This window comes from Podarcis bocagei, assembly GCF_964188305.1.
Source record: "Podarcis bocagei genome assembly, chromosome: 13".
Classification (NCBI taxonomy): domain Eukaryota; kingdom Metazoa; phylum Chordata; class Lepidosauria; order Squamata; family Lacertidae; genus Podarcis; species Podarcis bocagei.
The window spans coordinates 31,170,004-31,182,416 of NC_138138.1; the positions used below are offsets into that span (position 1 = coordinate 31,170,004).

Sequence of the window (12,413 nt, forward strand, 5' to 3'; positions counted from 1 at the left end):
GTGCTCTCAGCGGGCAGCCAAAGCCCAAGAGAACAATGGAGGAGCGGAGACAGCGACATCCGACTGGATTGAGGAAGCAAGCCAAAGAGGAAGCCCTCTGGCTCGTGCCTCTGCTTAAACAGACCCGGCCACGCCCCCCTGCCAACAGATTGGCTGGCTGGGCTCTGACGTGGCTGGGATCCCCCAGGCAACAGGGGACAAAGTCCCACGCCCCCGGTGGGGAGTGGGTGACCACGCGGTCCATTGCAACTCCTCCCCACTAGGAAGTGGAGCAGATTTCTTAATCCTAATCAGGTCCTCAAGAAACTGTGGTATGCAGTTTTTTTCCAAGTCAGCGTTTATGTATTTTATGTAGTCATGCAGAGAACTGCAGATTTCCCAATATAGTGAAAATATTCGTAATATAGATATATAATATGTAAGGCTACCCAGTGGCAGCAAAACTAGGGTTCCAATTCAGGGCAATCCACCCTGGACCAATATGGGGACCACCAAACCCATCCTTCATTCAGTTACCCAAAGGTTCAGGGAGAGTTATGTTTAATTAACATGCAGCTGGGTGGATTTTTTCTTTATTAATAAATTTATTTTTTACTGACCATTGCTTTGGGTCACTCTGAGGTACTTTGCTGAATATAGCCCTCCTGCAAAGAGTAGTAGTAGTAATAATAATAAATAATTCTATCCCTGGTTTGAAGAGAAGAGAATTTCATTAAAAATTGTTTTATATTCAATATATATCCAAAATATCTCCATTTAAATAAGTGGATTGAGATGTTTTCATTACCATTAATTATGTATTACAATATTTCAACACTTTCACATAAACAAGAAGTGTATTTTATATGATATATCTTCTTTATCACTTTCAGATGCACTTCATTGTATCATGTGCCCAGAATATCACTATCCAAATGAGAACCATGACCAGTGTATTCCTAAGGTTATATCTTTCCTATCCTATCAAGAGCCCTTGGGGATTTTTTTGGTTAGTGTTGCTCTTTCCTTTGCTGTGATCACTTGTTTTGTGTTACAAACCTTCGTAAAGAATTGGAACACGCCCATTGTCAAAGCCAACAACCAGAACCTCAGCTGTGTTCTTCTCATTTCCATCCTGTTATGCTATCTTTCTTGTTTGCTCTTCATTGGCAAACCTGGGAAGGTGTCCTGCCTTCTCCGACAAATGACTTTTGGCATCATTTTCTCTGTGGCAGTTTCTTGTGTGTTGGCAAAAACAATCCTTGTGATCCTGGCCTTCTTGGCCACAAAGCCAGGCAACAGGATGAGGACATGGCTGGGCCAAAAAGAGGCTATTTCCATTGTTCTTTCCTGCTCCCTCAAACAAGTCTGTATTTGTATTGCATGGTTGTTGACCTCTCCACCATTCCCAGATGTTGACATTTACTCACAGGCTGGGAAGATCATACTGGAATGCAATGAAGGTTCCATCACCATGTTCTATTGTGTCTTGGGCTACATTGGCTTCCTGGCCCTCTTCAGCTTCATTGTAGCTTTCTTAACCAGACGCTTGCCTGACACCTTCAATGAAGCCAAGTTTATCACCTTCAGCATGTTGGTGTTTTGCAGTGTTTGGATCTCCTTTATTCCTGGTTATATGAGCACCAAGGGAAAACACATTGTGGCTGTGGAGCTTTTTGCTATCTTGGCCTCCAATACCGGGCTGTTGGCTTGCATCTTCTTCCCCAAGTGTTACATCATTGTTTTCAGGGCTGATCTCAATACCAAGAAGCTGCTAACCAAGAAAAGGAATAATTGAACATGGGGTGTTTCTTTATTCTATTTTGTTACATGTACATTTTATATACCTTTATACTATTGTTTACTGCAGGAAATTAACTTTGTGGCTTAATATTGGCTACTAATTTTAAGTTTAAGCCAGTTGGACCAGTAAACCATGTCAGAACTGGCTTTTGGCTGTTAGATTTACTGATCACATTATTCTGGAATCAGATCAAGACTCCACTACCATGTTCTGTCCATTCTCAATGTACCAAGTTGTACTTTTACAGCAGCTGTCATAGTTAGATGGCTAGATTCTGGTGTTTTATAGTGTTTGTATGTCTTTTCTAACCAAATTCATGATCACCAAAAAAGGGAATATACTTTTAACCTTTTAACCTTAAAAGGTTAAAGGAATATGAAAAAAAAATTGGATTTTTCTAAATAGATTAAAATTTAAGGTTATTAGAAATATACATTCAGATTAATGACTAGGGTGTAAGAAGGAGGGAAAGAAATTGCTGAATGAAATAAATTTGAATTGGAATACAAAAAAAGGAGGTATGAGGAGGTCCGGGAAATAAGTTAATGAAAGACAAGTGACAAAAAGTTGGAATTGTTTTTAACTGTATTTTATTTTTGTATTTTTTCTTTTTCTTTTTCATTTTGTAATAATATGAAAATTTCAATAAATATTTATAAAAAAAAAAAAAGGGAATATACTGAGATAGTGGAAGTGTTGGCCATTTTTGCTTCTGACACTGGCCAGTTTTCTTATACCATTCTCATCAAAAATTACATTAGTCTTCTGTGAAGTAAACTGAATTCCAAATAACCAATGTATAAGAGAGAGAGAAAAGCTTTATTCTATAAGGTTAGGAGGGCTTGTGCATACAAATAAATGTAGATCAGTCACAAGAGGCCTGAAACTCTAAAGGGAGAAACTCTGCTGGGTGATTGAAGATCATAATTGTTGGGGGAAATAAATTAAGTAATTGACATTCAACTGTGTGAGAGTTTTCTTCTTCTTACCATCTTCTCAGGTATGTTTGACACTGCTTGTAATATTCCGAATGATGGAAGAAAATGTTGAGGATCATTAGGATGAACTTAAATTGAACTGTGAACTGAACTAGTGGGTAAATATAGGTAAATATGTCCGGACAGTAGTTTTGACATACACCACCTCCCTTCATCCAAGTAGGAAGGAACTATTATCCCAGTCCAAAGGCATATTCCAAGCTTGCAAATGTACTAGAAAAGGGTGTGGAACAGGGCTCTCTCTCTCTCCTCATTTTGAAATTATACAAAGGTTCATTATGGATTTATCTCTTATATGCCTCTTCTTACCCTTCTTCCCAGCATCCTTTGTGTTAGGTACTTGGAAAGAGAAAGGCATTTACAGTAAATTGGATGTAAAAGATGTTGACATTCCATCTTTTTAATTGATTGGCTGAAGCCAAAGAAGAAGAAGGATTACTAACATGACCGTGCAGTGGCAGTGTGCCTGAAAAGTTGTGCTAATTAAATGAAGGAAGCAAACTGAACTGGGAAGTTAGGAATATAAGAGTTCCAAAAGGTGCACCAAGAAATTCATTTTTTTTTAAAAAAAATAATTTTTATTAACTGGCCAATCACATCAAATCAAACCACATCACATAAATTCCGAATTACAAAGCCGAATTTTAAATTTTGTTGAGGGAACCCATATTTCAAGGTCCGAAGGGGGATTCTGATCATCTTCTTGCTACTGCGTTAATGTCCAAATCAGTCCAAACAAAGTTCATAATTCTATCCAGACTTATCTTGCTGTTTCCACATCACATCTTGTTCATATATTTTCTCTTTTTTCTTTATAATCTCTTCTGATAGTCTCCTTAAGCCTATAAACACCAATAATAATCCTGTGTGGGTTTTTCCGTTCTTCCAGTCCTCAAATCGAGATGGTTTCCATATATCATCGCCTTCATAGATAACAGCGCTCTTTCCATCATTAATTACAGAACTGTCGTTCTTTATTTTGTGGATGAAACTCCCACTGAGGAGTTTCATCCACAATATAAAAACAGCTCTATTTCTCTATTTCTCCTCTCAGACTGAAGTCCTCCAACAGAACTTCCCAATATGGCGACGGTATTTTTAACTGTGTCATTCCAAAGCCCTTATACATTCCACACTCTTCTTAAAACATGCTCTGGTTCAAAAGTTTATCTCCACACAGCCTTAAATCCACAGCTTAAGTCCTTAAAACGACATTTCTGACTTGGGGGGGGATTCTTGTTTAATCACATAAAGGAAAGAAAGGAATTTTTTCCCTCCCCCATCAGTCCCTTTGCCATACTGAGTCTTGGCGTATCTTCTCATGATCTATACTTGTTCCTCCGACTCACCTTGTTTTATCAGAGATCTCTTCTGTTAGCCGTCTTTACTCCCCCTTCTTCCTTGAAATATGTGCATTAGCTTCACCCAAATTATTTCTTTTGAAGTTCTTGCAGCTAGTGGCGCGGATCAGAGATGGAGTCCAGGAGTGCCAAAATCCCACTGGAGGGCATTGTGCCTAGTGCCCCCATCCCCACAAATTCGGGGGTGGTATAGAGCACAGCAGGCAAGGGCAGTCCCCCACCATAATCCTGGGGGGGGGTAGGGAGGCTATTTACTCCCATCACAGCCTCCAATTTACCTTGTGTGGGTCGGAGAGATGTTATTGTCAGCCATCTTCTGATGCGCCCCAGTGGTCCCTAAGTGCACCAAGAAATTCAATACAATTCACGCTAATTGAATTATCAAGGACTATTAAAGAAATGACCGCTCTGTTGGGTATGATTTACCCACTGGTGACATATTAGTTATAATTGGCCACATCTCTCCTTCATATCCTGCAGTCTTTTTCTTGACCTCTTTTAGAATTTCTATATTGAGAGATCTAGATAAAGATAACAACAAATAAAACATCAAGAGAACAGAACAAAAAATAAATAAATAACTAAGTGACCTTTGGTACTTTTCCCCAATCCTAGAAAGCCAAGGTGAAATCTCAGCAGGGGAGGCAGCAGGGGGCCCAGACTCCGAGGAAGATACAGAAAGTAGAGGAGGAGGAGAAGAGGAACAAGAGGTTTAAAAATCAGTCAAAATACAAAAGGGAAAATAAGCAAGACTAAATTCATTTATTATGGCATTAAAAATTTGTAGTTGGAATATTAATGGGATAAATGATAAGAAAAAACGAAATAAAACTGCACAAATACTAAAAAAAGAAAACCTAGACATCATCTGTTTACAAGAGACACATATAGCAAGAAGACATAAAAGAGTACTGATAAATAAAAGATTGGGAAATGAGTTTATCTCCTCAGATAAAGATAATAAAAGAGGAGTGGTCATATATATCAAAAAGCAAATCGAAGCGCAACAAATTTTTAAAGACGAGGAGGGAAGGATAATGGCGGTCCAAATCAAGTGGCAGGGAGAAAACCTATTTATAATCGGGTTATATGCTCCAAATGGTAACAAGTCGGATTTTTAAAAAAAATTAGAAGAAATACTAGCAGAGTACGCAGATCAGAAAATGATGATATTGGGAGATATGAACGGGGTGGTGTCCTTAGAAATGGACAGACTTAGGGAGGGAAGTGGTAAGGATGGGAAGCTACCCAGAACTTTCTTTTCATTGGTCAAAAACTGTAACCTGATAGATAGCTGGAGACTCAGACATCCATTGGTAAAACAGTTCACGTACTATTCTGAGCCTAATCAGTCACTGTCCCGAATTGATCAGATTTGGACCTCAAATGAGCTGACTCCAAGAATTTTAAGGGTGGAGATCCAAGCCAAAACCATATCTGATCATAATCCAATAAAATTGGAGTTGAAAGGCTGGGAGGAGAGAACTTTTAGGTGGAGGCTAAAAGACTATCTTCTGGACGATCAAGAAGTGGTTGAAAAAGCCCAGAAAAGGTTGATAGAATATTTTAAGGAAAACATGAATAAGGGTACCAAAACAAAGGTGGTATGGGATGCAAGCAAGGCAGTAATGAGGGGTTTCTTTATCCAGCAAAACACGATTAAAAACAAAGGAAGAGAAAAATGGAAAAAAGAGATCTTAAAGCAGATAATGGATAATGAACAAAAGTTAGTCCAAAAACCAAACAGCAAGAGGATAAAGGAGAATATTAAAGCATTGCAGGCGCAGTTTGCAATGTTGATAAATAGAGAAGTGGAATGGAACATCAAAAAATTGAGACTAAGAAGTTTTGAATACTCAAATAAATCAGGGAAGCTGCTAGCATGGCAGATAAAAAAAAGGAAGGAACAGAGTACAATAAACAAAATAATAGTGGATGGTGAAGAAAAAACTAACCCCAAGGAAGTTAGGAAAGCATTTGTGGACTACTATAGTGGATTATATAATAATAGAGAGAGACATAATTTGAGGAAGATTGAAAGATTCTTAAAGGATAAAAAGGTTCAGAAGATACCAGTAGAGAAAAAAGAACAACTGAACGCTCCAGTAGAGATAGAAGAAATAGAAAAAGTAATAAAAGAACTAAAAAGAGGGAAAGCCCCAGGCCCGGATGGGTTTACGGCTAGTTACTACAAAGAAATGAAGGCTGTATTGCTGCTCCCATTGAAGGAAGTGATAAATAACATCTTAAAAGAAAGAGAAATACCAGAAACATGGAAAGAGGCATTCATTACATTAATCCCAAAACAAGATGCGGATTTATTGCAAGTTAAAAATTACAGGCCGATCTCATTGTTGAACATAGATTACAAAATTTTTACAGGAATTCTAGCTAGCAGAATGAAAAATATATTGTTAGATTATGTTCATGGAGACCAAACGGGCTTTCTACCAGGGAGGCAGATGAAGGATAATATAAGAAACATAATAAATATCATAGAATATCTGTCGGCCAAGAGTGACAAACAAGCTATACTGATGTTCGTGGATGCAGAGAAAGCATTTGATAACACAAATTGGGATTTTTTGTTAAAAAATCTAGAATACATGGAGGTTGGTGCAGAGTTTTTTAATGGAATAAAAGCAATCTATACGGAGCAGAAAGCGAAATTGATCATAAACAACGTAGTGTCAGAAGAAATAAAGATAGGGAAGGGTACAAGGCAGGGCTGTCCGCTTTCCCCATTGCTGTTCATAACTGTATTGGAAGTGTTACTTAACTCAATAAGACAAAACAAGAAGATAAAAGGAATAACAATTGGACAAAATGAATACAAGGTAAAGGCATTTGCAGACAATTTGCTAATAACAATAGAAGATCCGACGAACTCAATAAAAGAGATATTGGAAGAACTAGAGCAATTCGGCAAAGTGGCTGGTTTTAAGTTAAATAAAAGTAAGACTAAATTAATGACAAAGAATATAGATCTAAGTACAATTGAAGAAATACAACAACAAACAGAGATAGAGGTGGCCAGAAAGGTGAAATATTTAGGAATATGGATAACTCAAAAAAATATAGAACTATTTAAAAATAATTATGAAGTGGTATGGAAAGAGATTAAAAAGGATTTGGTGACGTGGGGGAAGCTAAAACTGTCTTTCTGGGGCAGGATAGCCATAATTAAGATGAATGTACTTCTGAGAATGTTGTTTCTATTCCAGAACATTCCGATAATCAAAGGTACTAAGATATTCAAAGAATGGCAAAGAGAGTTCTCAAAGTACGTATGGCAGGGTAAAAGACCGAGGATACAGTTTAAATTACTGACAGAGGCAAAAGAAAGGGGGGGGGGGATTCGCACTTCCAGATCTGAAACTATATTATGAGGCATCATGCCTATGTTGGATAAAACCGTGGATAAAATTAGATAATAAAGAACTTTTAGATCTGGAAGGCCACGACAATAGATTTGGGTGGCACGCGTATCTATGTTATGAAAAGAAGAAGGTACACAAGGGATTTGAAAGCCACATCTTTAAAGGTCCTTTGATAGAAGTATGGGAGAGGTACAGATTTTTATTGGAACCCAGAGTCCCACACTGGATGTCCCCACTAGAAGCCACAAGTGTTAAAAGGACCAACATGAGGGATAAATGGGTTACCTATGATCAGCTGCTAATTAAAGATGGGGGGAAGTGGAAGCTAAAACCATATGACCAGGTTAAGGAAAAGGTTTTTGATTGGTTCCATTACCTTCAAATAAACGAAATGGCTAAGAAGGATATTAAAGATAGAGGATATGCAGAAAAAGATTCTAAATTTCAGATTGAGATAATAAATAATGATTACAAAACCCTATCAAAAATGTACAACCAGCTGCTAGAGTGGAATTTAATAGACGAGGAAGTGAAGTCGGTAATGATACATTGGGCAAAAGACTTTGGTTATAATATCTATTTTGAAGAGTGGGAGAAATTATGGGAAAAAAATCTTAAATTCACGGCATGTGTGACGTTGAAGGAAAACTTAATGAAGATGTTATACCGTTGGTATATTACCCCTGCGAAACTAGCAAAAATGTATAAGACATGCAGTAAATGCTGGAAATGCAGGGAAAATGAAGGGACCTTCTACCACATGTGGTGGGATTGCAAAAAGGTTAAAGGTTTCTGGGAAAAGGTATATACAGAAATGGAAAAAAAAATAAAATATACTTTTGGGGAAAAAACCAGAGGCCTATCTGTTAGGTTTATCAGGAAAAGAGATTAAGAACAAAGACGGCAAATTTTTCCAATATGCAACAACGGCAGCAAGAGTCCTATTAGCCCAAAACTGGAAACAACAGAAAATACCGACAATAGAGGAGTGGAGAGAGAAACTATTAGACTATGCGGAACTAGATAGACTGACGGGAAAAATTAGATATTTGAGAGATCAAAGATTTATGGAGGAATGGGGAAAATTCGTGGAATATCTGGATAATTTAAGTGAGGGACAAATAACGCTAGTAGGGTTTAAAAGAGCTCTGTGATATTTGTAAGAATATTGTCTAAAGAAAAGGGTGGAAAGGATTCTAATAATGTCAATAGATAGTAGGAGATGCGAAAGTATGTGTTGATAGACAACGGAGATTTGCGGAGACGCTGAAGGAAGTCTTAAAGAATGAATCGGTTGAATACAAGATGTGGTTTATTTGATTTTTATTTGTTTTGCTGTAAACTAATAAAAATTATGCTGAAAAAAAGGTGAAATCTCAAGGTGGCTATGATTTTAATGAGATAAATATTCATTATTCACCTATCTAGACCTCAGATCCCATAGTGTTGTCATGGCCCTCTGTTTTATTCTCTGTAGTGAAGGATCTGTGGGAGCCTAGCAATATAAATCCATAGGGATAATAGAATACAAAAAGTTTTAAGCATTCCCCCCCCCTTCCTGGTTTAGTTGTGTAAGAACTGTTAGAACACATTTTCATAATTGAGAAGAAATCTCAAAGGAATCTTGTTGGGGTTTTTTTTAATATCAATTTTAATTATTCAGCTACCTGCATTTCAGTTATAAGCATGTGTTTAAGAGGACACACCTATCCAAGTTTTCCACTGTGTAAGTAGAATGAATAAGAGAAGAAATCCATATATATACCTGTATATAGTAATTAAAAAAGGTAAGTGGTAAAAGTGGGAGAAGAGTATATATGGATGGGTAGATGGAAATCTTTGTGTATTCAAAGTGGTACTTTGGGCATATTGATACAAACAAATGAAATAGTAAATAACTCTACTTTTTAAACAGTTGTTTTAAATACTGTTTAAATGGCTTAAATTGGTTCTTTTATTGTTGATTTATTGCTCTTTTAATATGAATACTGGAAGTCACCATGTGATCTTGGAAAGATGAAATGTGGTTTAGAGGAGGAAATGTAAATAAGTAACAAACAAATAAATAAATCAGTAAGGGTGTTGGGCAAGTATCCTATTAGCACCACAACCAAGAAGAGCCTTTTCACCCCAGCAACCCACTTTACTTTAGATGATAAGATCATCCAGATGAGGGCTTCTGCATCTGACCAAACTGTAGGAAGACACATATATTGCAATAGGTGATCCTTCAGAAGGTTTCAAGTCATGTAGCTCTTTTCTGTCTGCATACTCCTCATCACATCCTTGGTGAATTATCAATGTGTTAATTGGGTGATTTCCCCCCCCCCCAGCAGTTAAAATTATGGAAGAGAAGAATAAAGAAAGAAATGGAACGAATGTGATGGAATTCATTCTTCTTGGCTTCCCGGGATCTCAGTATTTACAGATGTCCATCTTCATGCTCTTTCTTATCATGTATGTGATGGCACTGCTGGGAAATATGGCCATCATCATTCTGGTAATAGCAAATCGTCGTCTCCATACTCCCATGTACTTCTTTCTATGTAATCTCTCCTTCCTAGAAATATGGTACACAACAGCTTCTATCCCTAAGAGTCTTGCCATCTTTCTGGGGAGGGGCAGAAGCATCTCTTTCACAAACTGCGTCATTCAGTTTTACTTTGTGTTTGCCTTAGGGTCCACAGAATATTTCCTCTTGTCTGTCATGGCTTATGACCGATATTTGGCCATATGTTACCCTTTGCGTTACAGCAGTATCATGGATAGCCAGCTTTCTTTGCAGCTGGCAGCTGGCTCTTGGCTGTGTGCATTCCTCATTATTCTTATACCAGCCATCTTGATCACAAGGTTAACTTTCTGTGGTCCCAATGTGATCAATCACTTCTATTGCAACATTGATTCATGGATAGCTATTTCATGCACCAGCACCTTTGAGGTTGAGATAGTAGCTTTTGTTATATCCATTGTTGTCATTGTGTGTCCCTGTGTGATCACCTTTCTTTCCTATATATTCATTATCAATACCATCCTGCACATTCCTTCTGCACAAAGAAAGCAAAAGGCTTTCTCCACCTGTTCCTCCCATCTTGCTGTAGTGCTCATTTGGTATGGATCCACTATCTTTCTTTATGTCAAACTATCTAATATGTCTTCAGATATGAACAAAATAGTCAACGTCTTGAACACAGTTGTGACTCCATTGCTGAATCCTTTCATCTATACACTAAGAAATAAAGAGGTGAAGGACACAATTAGAAGTTCATTGCACTGGGGTTGAACCCCACCCCAAATGAGTCGTGCAATTCAAAAAGGGCATAAAAAGTATATCACAAACGTGTGTAGACCAGTGGTGAGGATCTCTCAAGGGCCACATTAGAACAATGGTACCTTCCAATCTGGCCCATGGTCTCCAAACCTCTGCCCCACCCACATGAAAATTTGGCTGTAAAATGTGAGTGATTTTCTTAAGTGTTGCAGCTGGGAAGTAAAGGGCTAACTAGGGTGCACTGATATTAGGGGAGATAGTCCAATTCATGTAAATGAGACTTCATTATAATTTTACTTGCTGAAAAGGGGGGGGGGTACCCCTCACCTCAACAAATACCACCATATGCAGCAAATGGGCTTTGGAAATTGTCTGATTCATGATGCTGCTGTGGAGGGAAGTTTGGGGTGGGGAAGGTTATTAACCTTTTGCTTTTCAACAGTGCCACTTTCCTGAAAATGATCCTATGGCTATTAGGCTTGCAGAAAATAGTTAAATTACCCAATTGTGCAGATTAGGGGAGGGAATAGGGTATGGAAGAAGATGAAGGGATGAGAGAGAGAAGGGTCAAGTCTGTGTAAAAGATAGCGGTTTAATTGACATGGAAATGAGAATGCCAAAATATGTATTGGTGAAAAAGTTTAAGATGGGGATTTTTTTATAGGGCTATATTAAAGCCAAGGAGGGCACCCTGAGCTCTTGCTGAGTTAATGATTGCTGTTTTCTGGAAACTAATATGTGAGTGTTGTAACCTTAGATAATGTGATGACAATAAAGATATTATTATTATTATTATTATTATTATTATTATTATTATTATTATTATTATTATTATTATTGTATTGGGTTGGAAGTCTTCATTTTGAATGTAGTTGCTTTTGTGTCTTTTGTCTCAAGGCTTTGTGAAGTCAGGACATGCAAAATACCCTCTCTGACTGAGAGAGGGAGAAAACATACCTAGGCTAAAATGGATGTTTTGGGAAGAGACAGACCTTTGTTCCTAGGTCTGCTGCAATTATTTCATATTTCAAAAACTGCTGAGCCTGTGCTGGAAGCACAAGACATTGTAAGGGTGTTTTGGATGTATAATTTACTGTACTCTGTTTTGTTTCCAAAGAGTTCTGCTAGTAAAATTTGAATAAGATTTTCATGGGTCTGGACAATGTTTCATTTCCAAAAGGAGTCAGTTTTTATGCATCCAGTCACTTCAAGCTGTGCAATATTAATATTTGTAACAGTCTGTTTCTGCCAGCCAAGCAACTCCATGTCTGGGTTGTTGTGGCCAGCTTAGGATGGGGCACATGCCTTTATAGGTATTGTCTGTGCCTCTCAGCATAGCATCAAAGCAAACCAAAAATGATATATCAAAGCAAGCAGATAAATATATGCACGTCTAGGAGAAGATAGCTCCATCAGTAGAGCACGAGATTCTTAATGTCAGGGTTGTGGGTTTGAGCCCCATGTTGGGCAAAAGATTCCTGCATTGCAGGGGGGGTTGAACTAGATGACCCTTATGGTCCCTTCCATCTCTACAATTCTATGATTCCCACAGCAGATACCAATTAGTCCCAGGCTTATATTGAGTATAAAAGTGGTGTTTACAGGCCTTCCAGGACATTTTCA

The 12,413-nt window shown here is 37.8% G+C and overlaps 1 protein-coding gene across 1 annotated transcript; it reads left to right on the forward strand.

Annotated features, from left to right (window-relative positions):
- Window positions 1-9,866: 9,866 nt before the first annotated feature.
- On the forward strand, window positions 9,867-10,802 carry LOC308570667 (olfactory receptor 6F1-like; the record flags this gene model as incomplete). Its single annotated transcript, XM_081165578.1, has 1 exon — window positions 9,867-10,802. The coding sequence occupies one exon, from the start codon at window positions 9,867-9,869 to the stop codon at window positions 10,800-10,802; it is 936 nt and encodes a 311-aa protein (XP_081021704.1).
- Window positions 10,803-12,413: the final 1,611 nt, after the last annotated feature.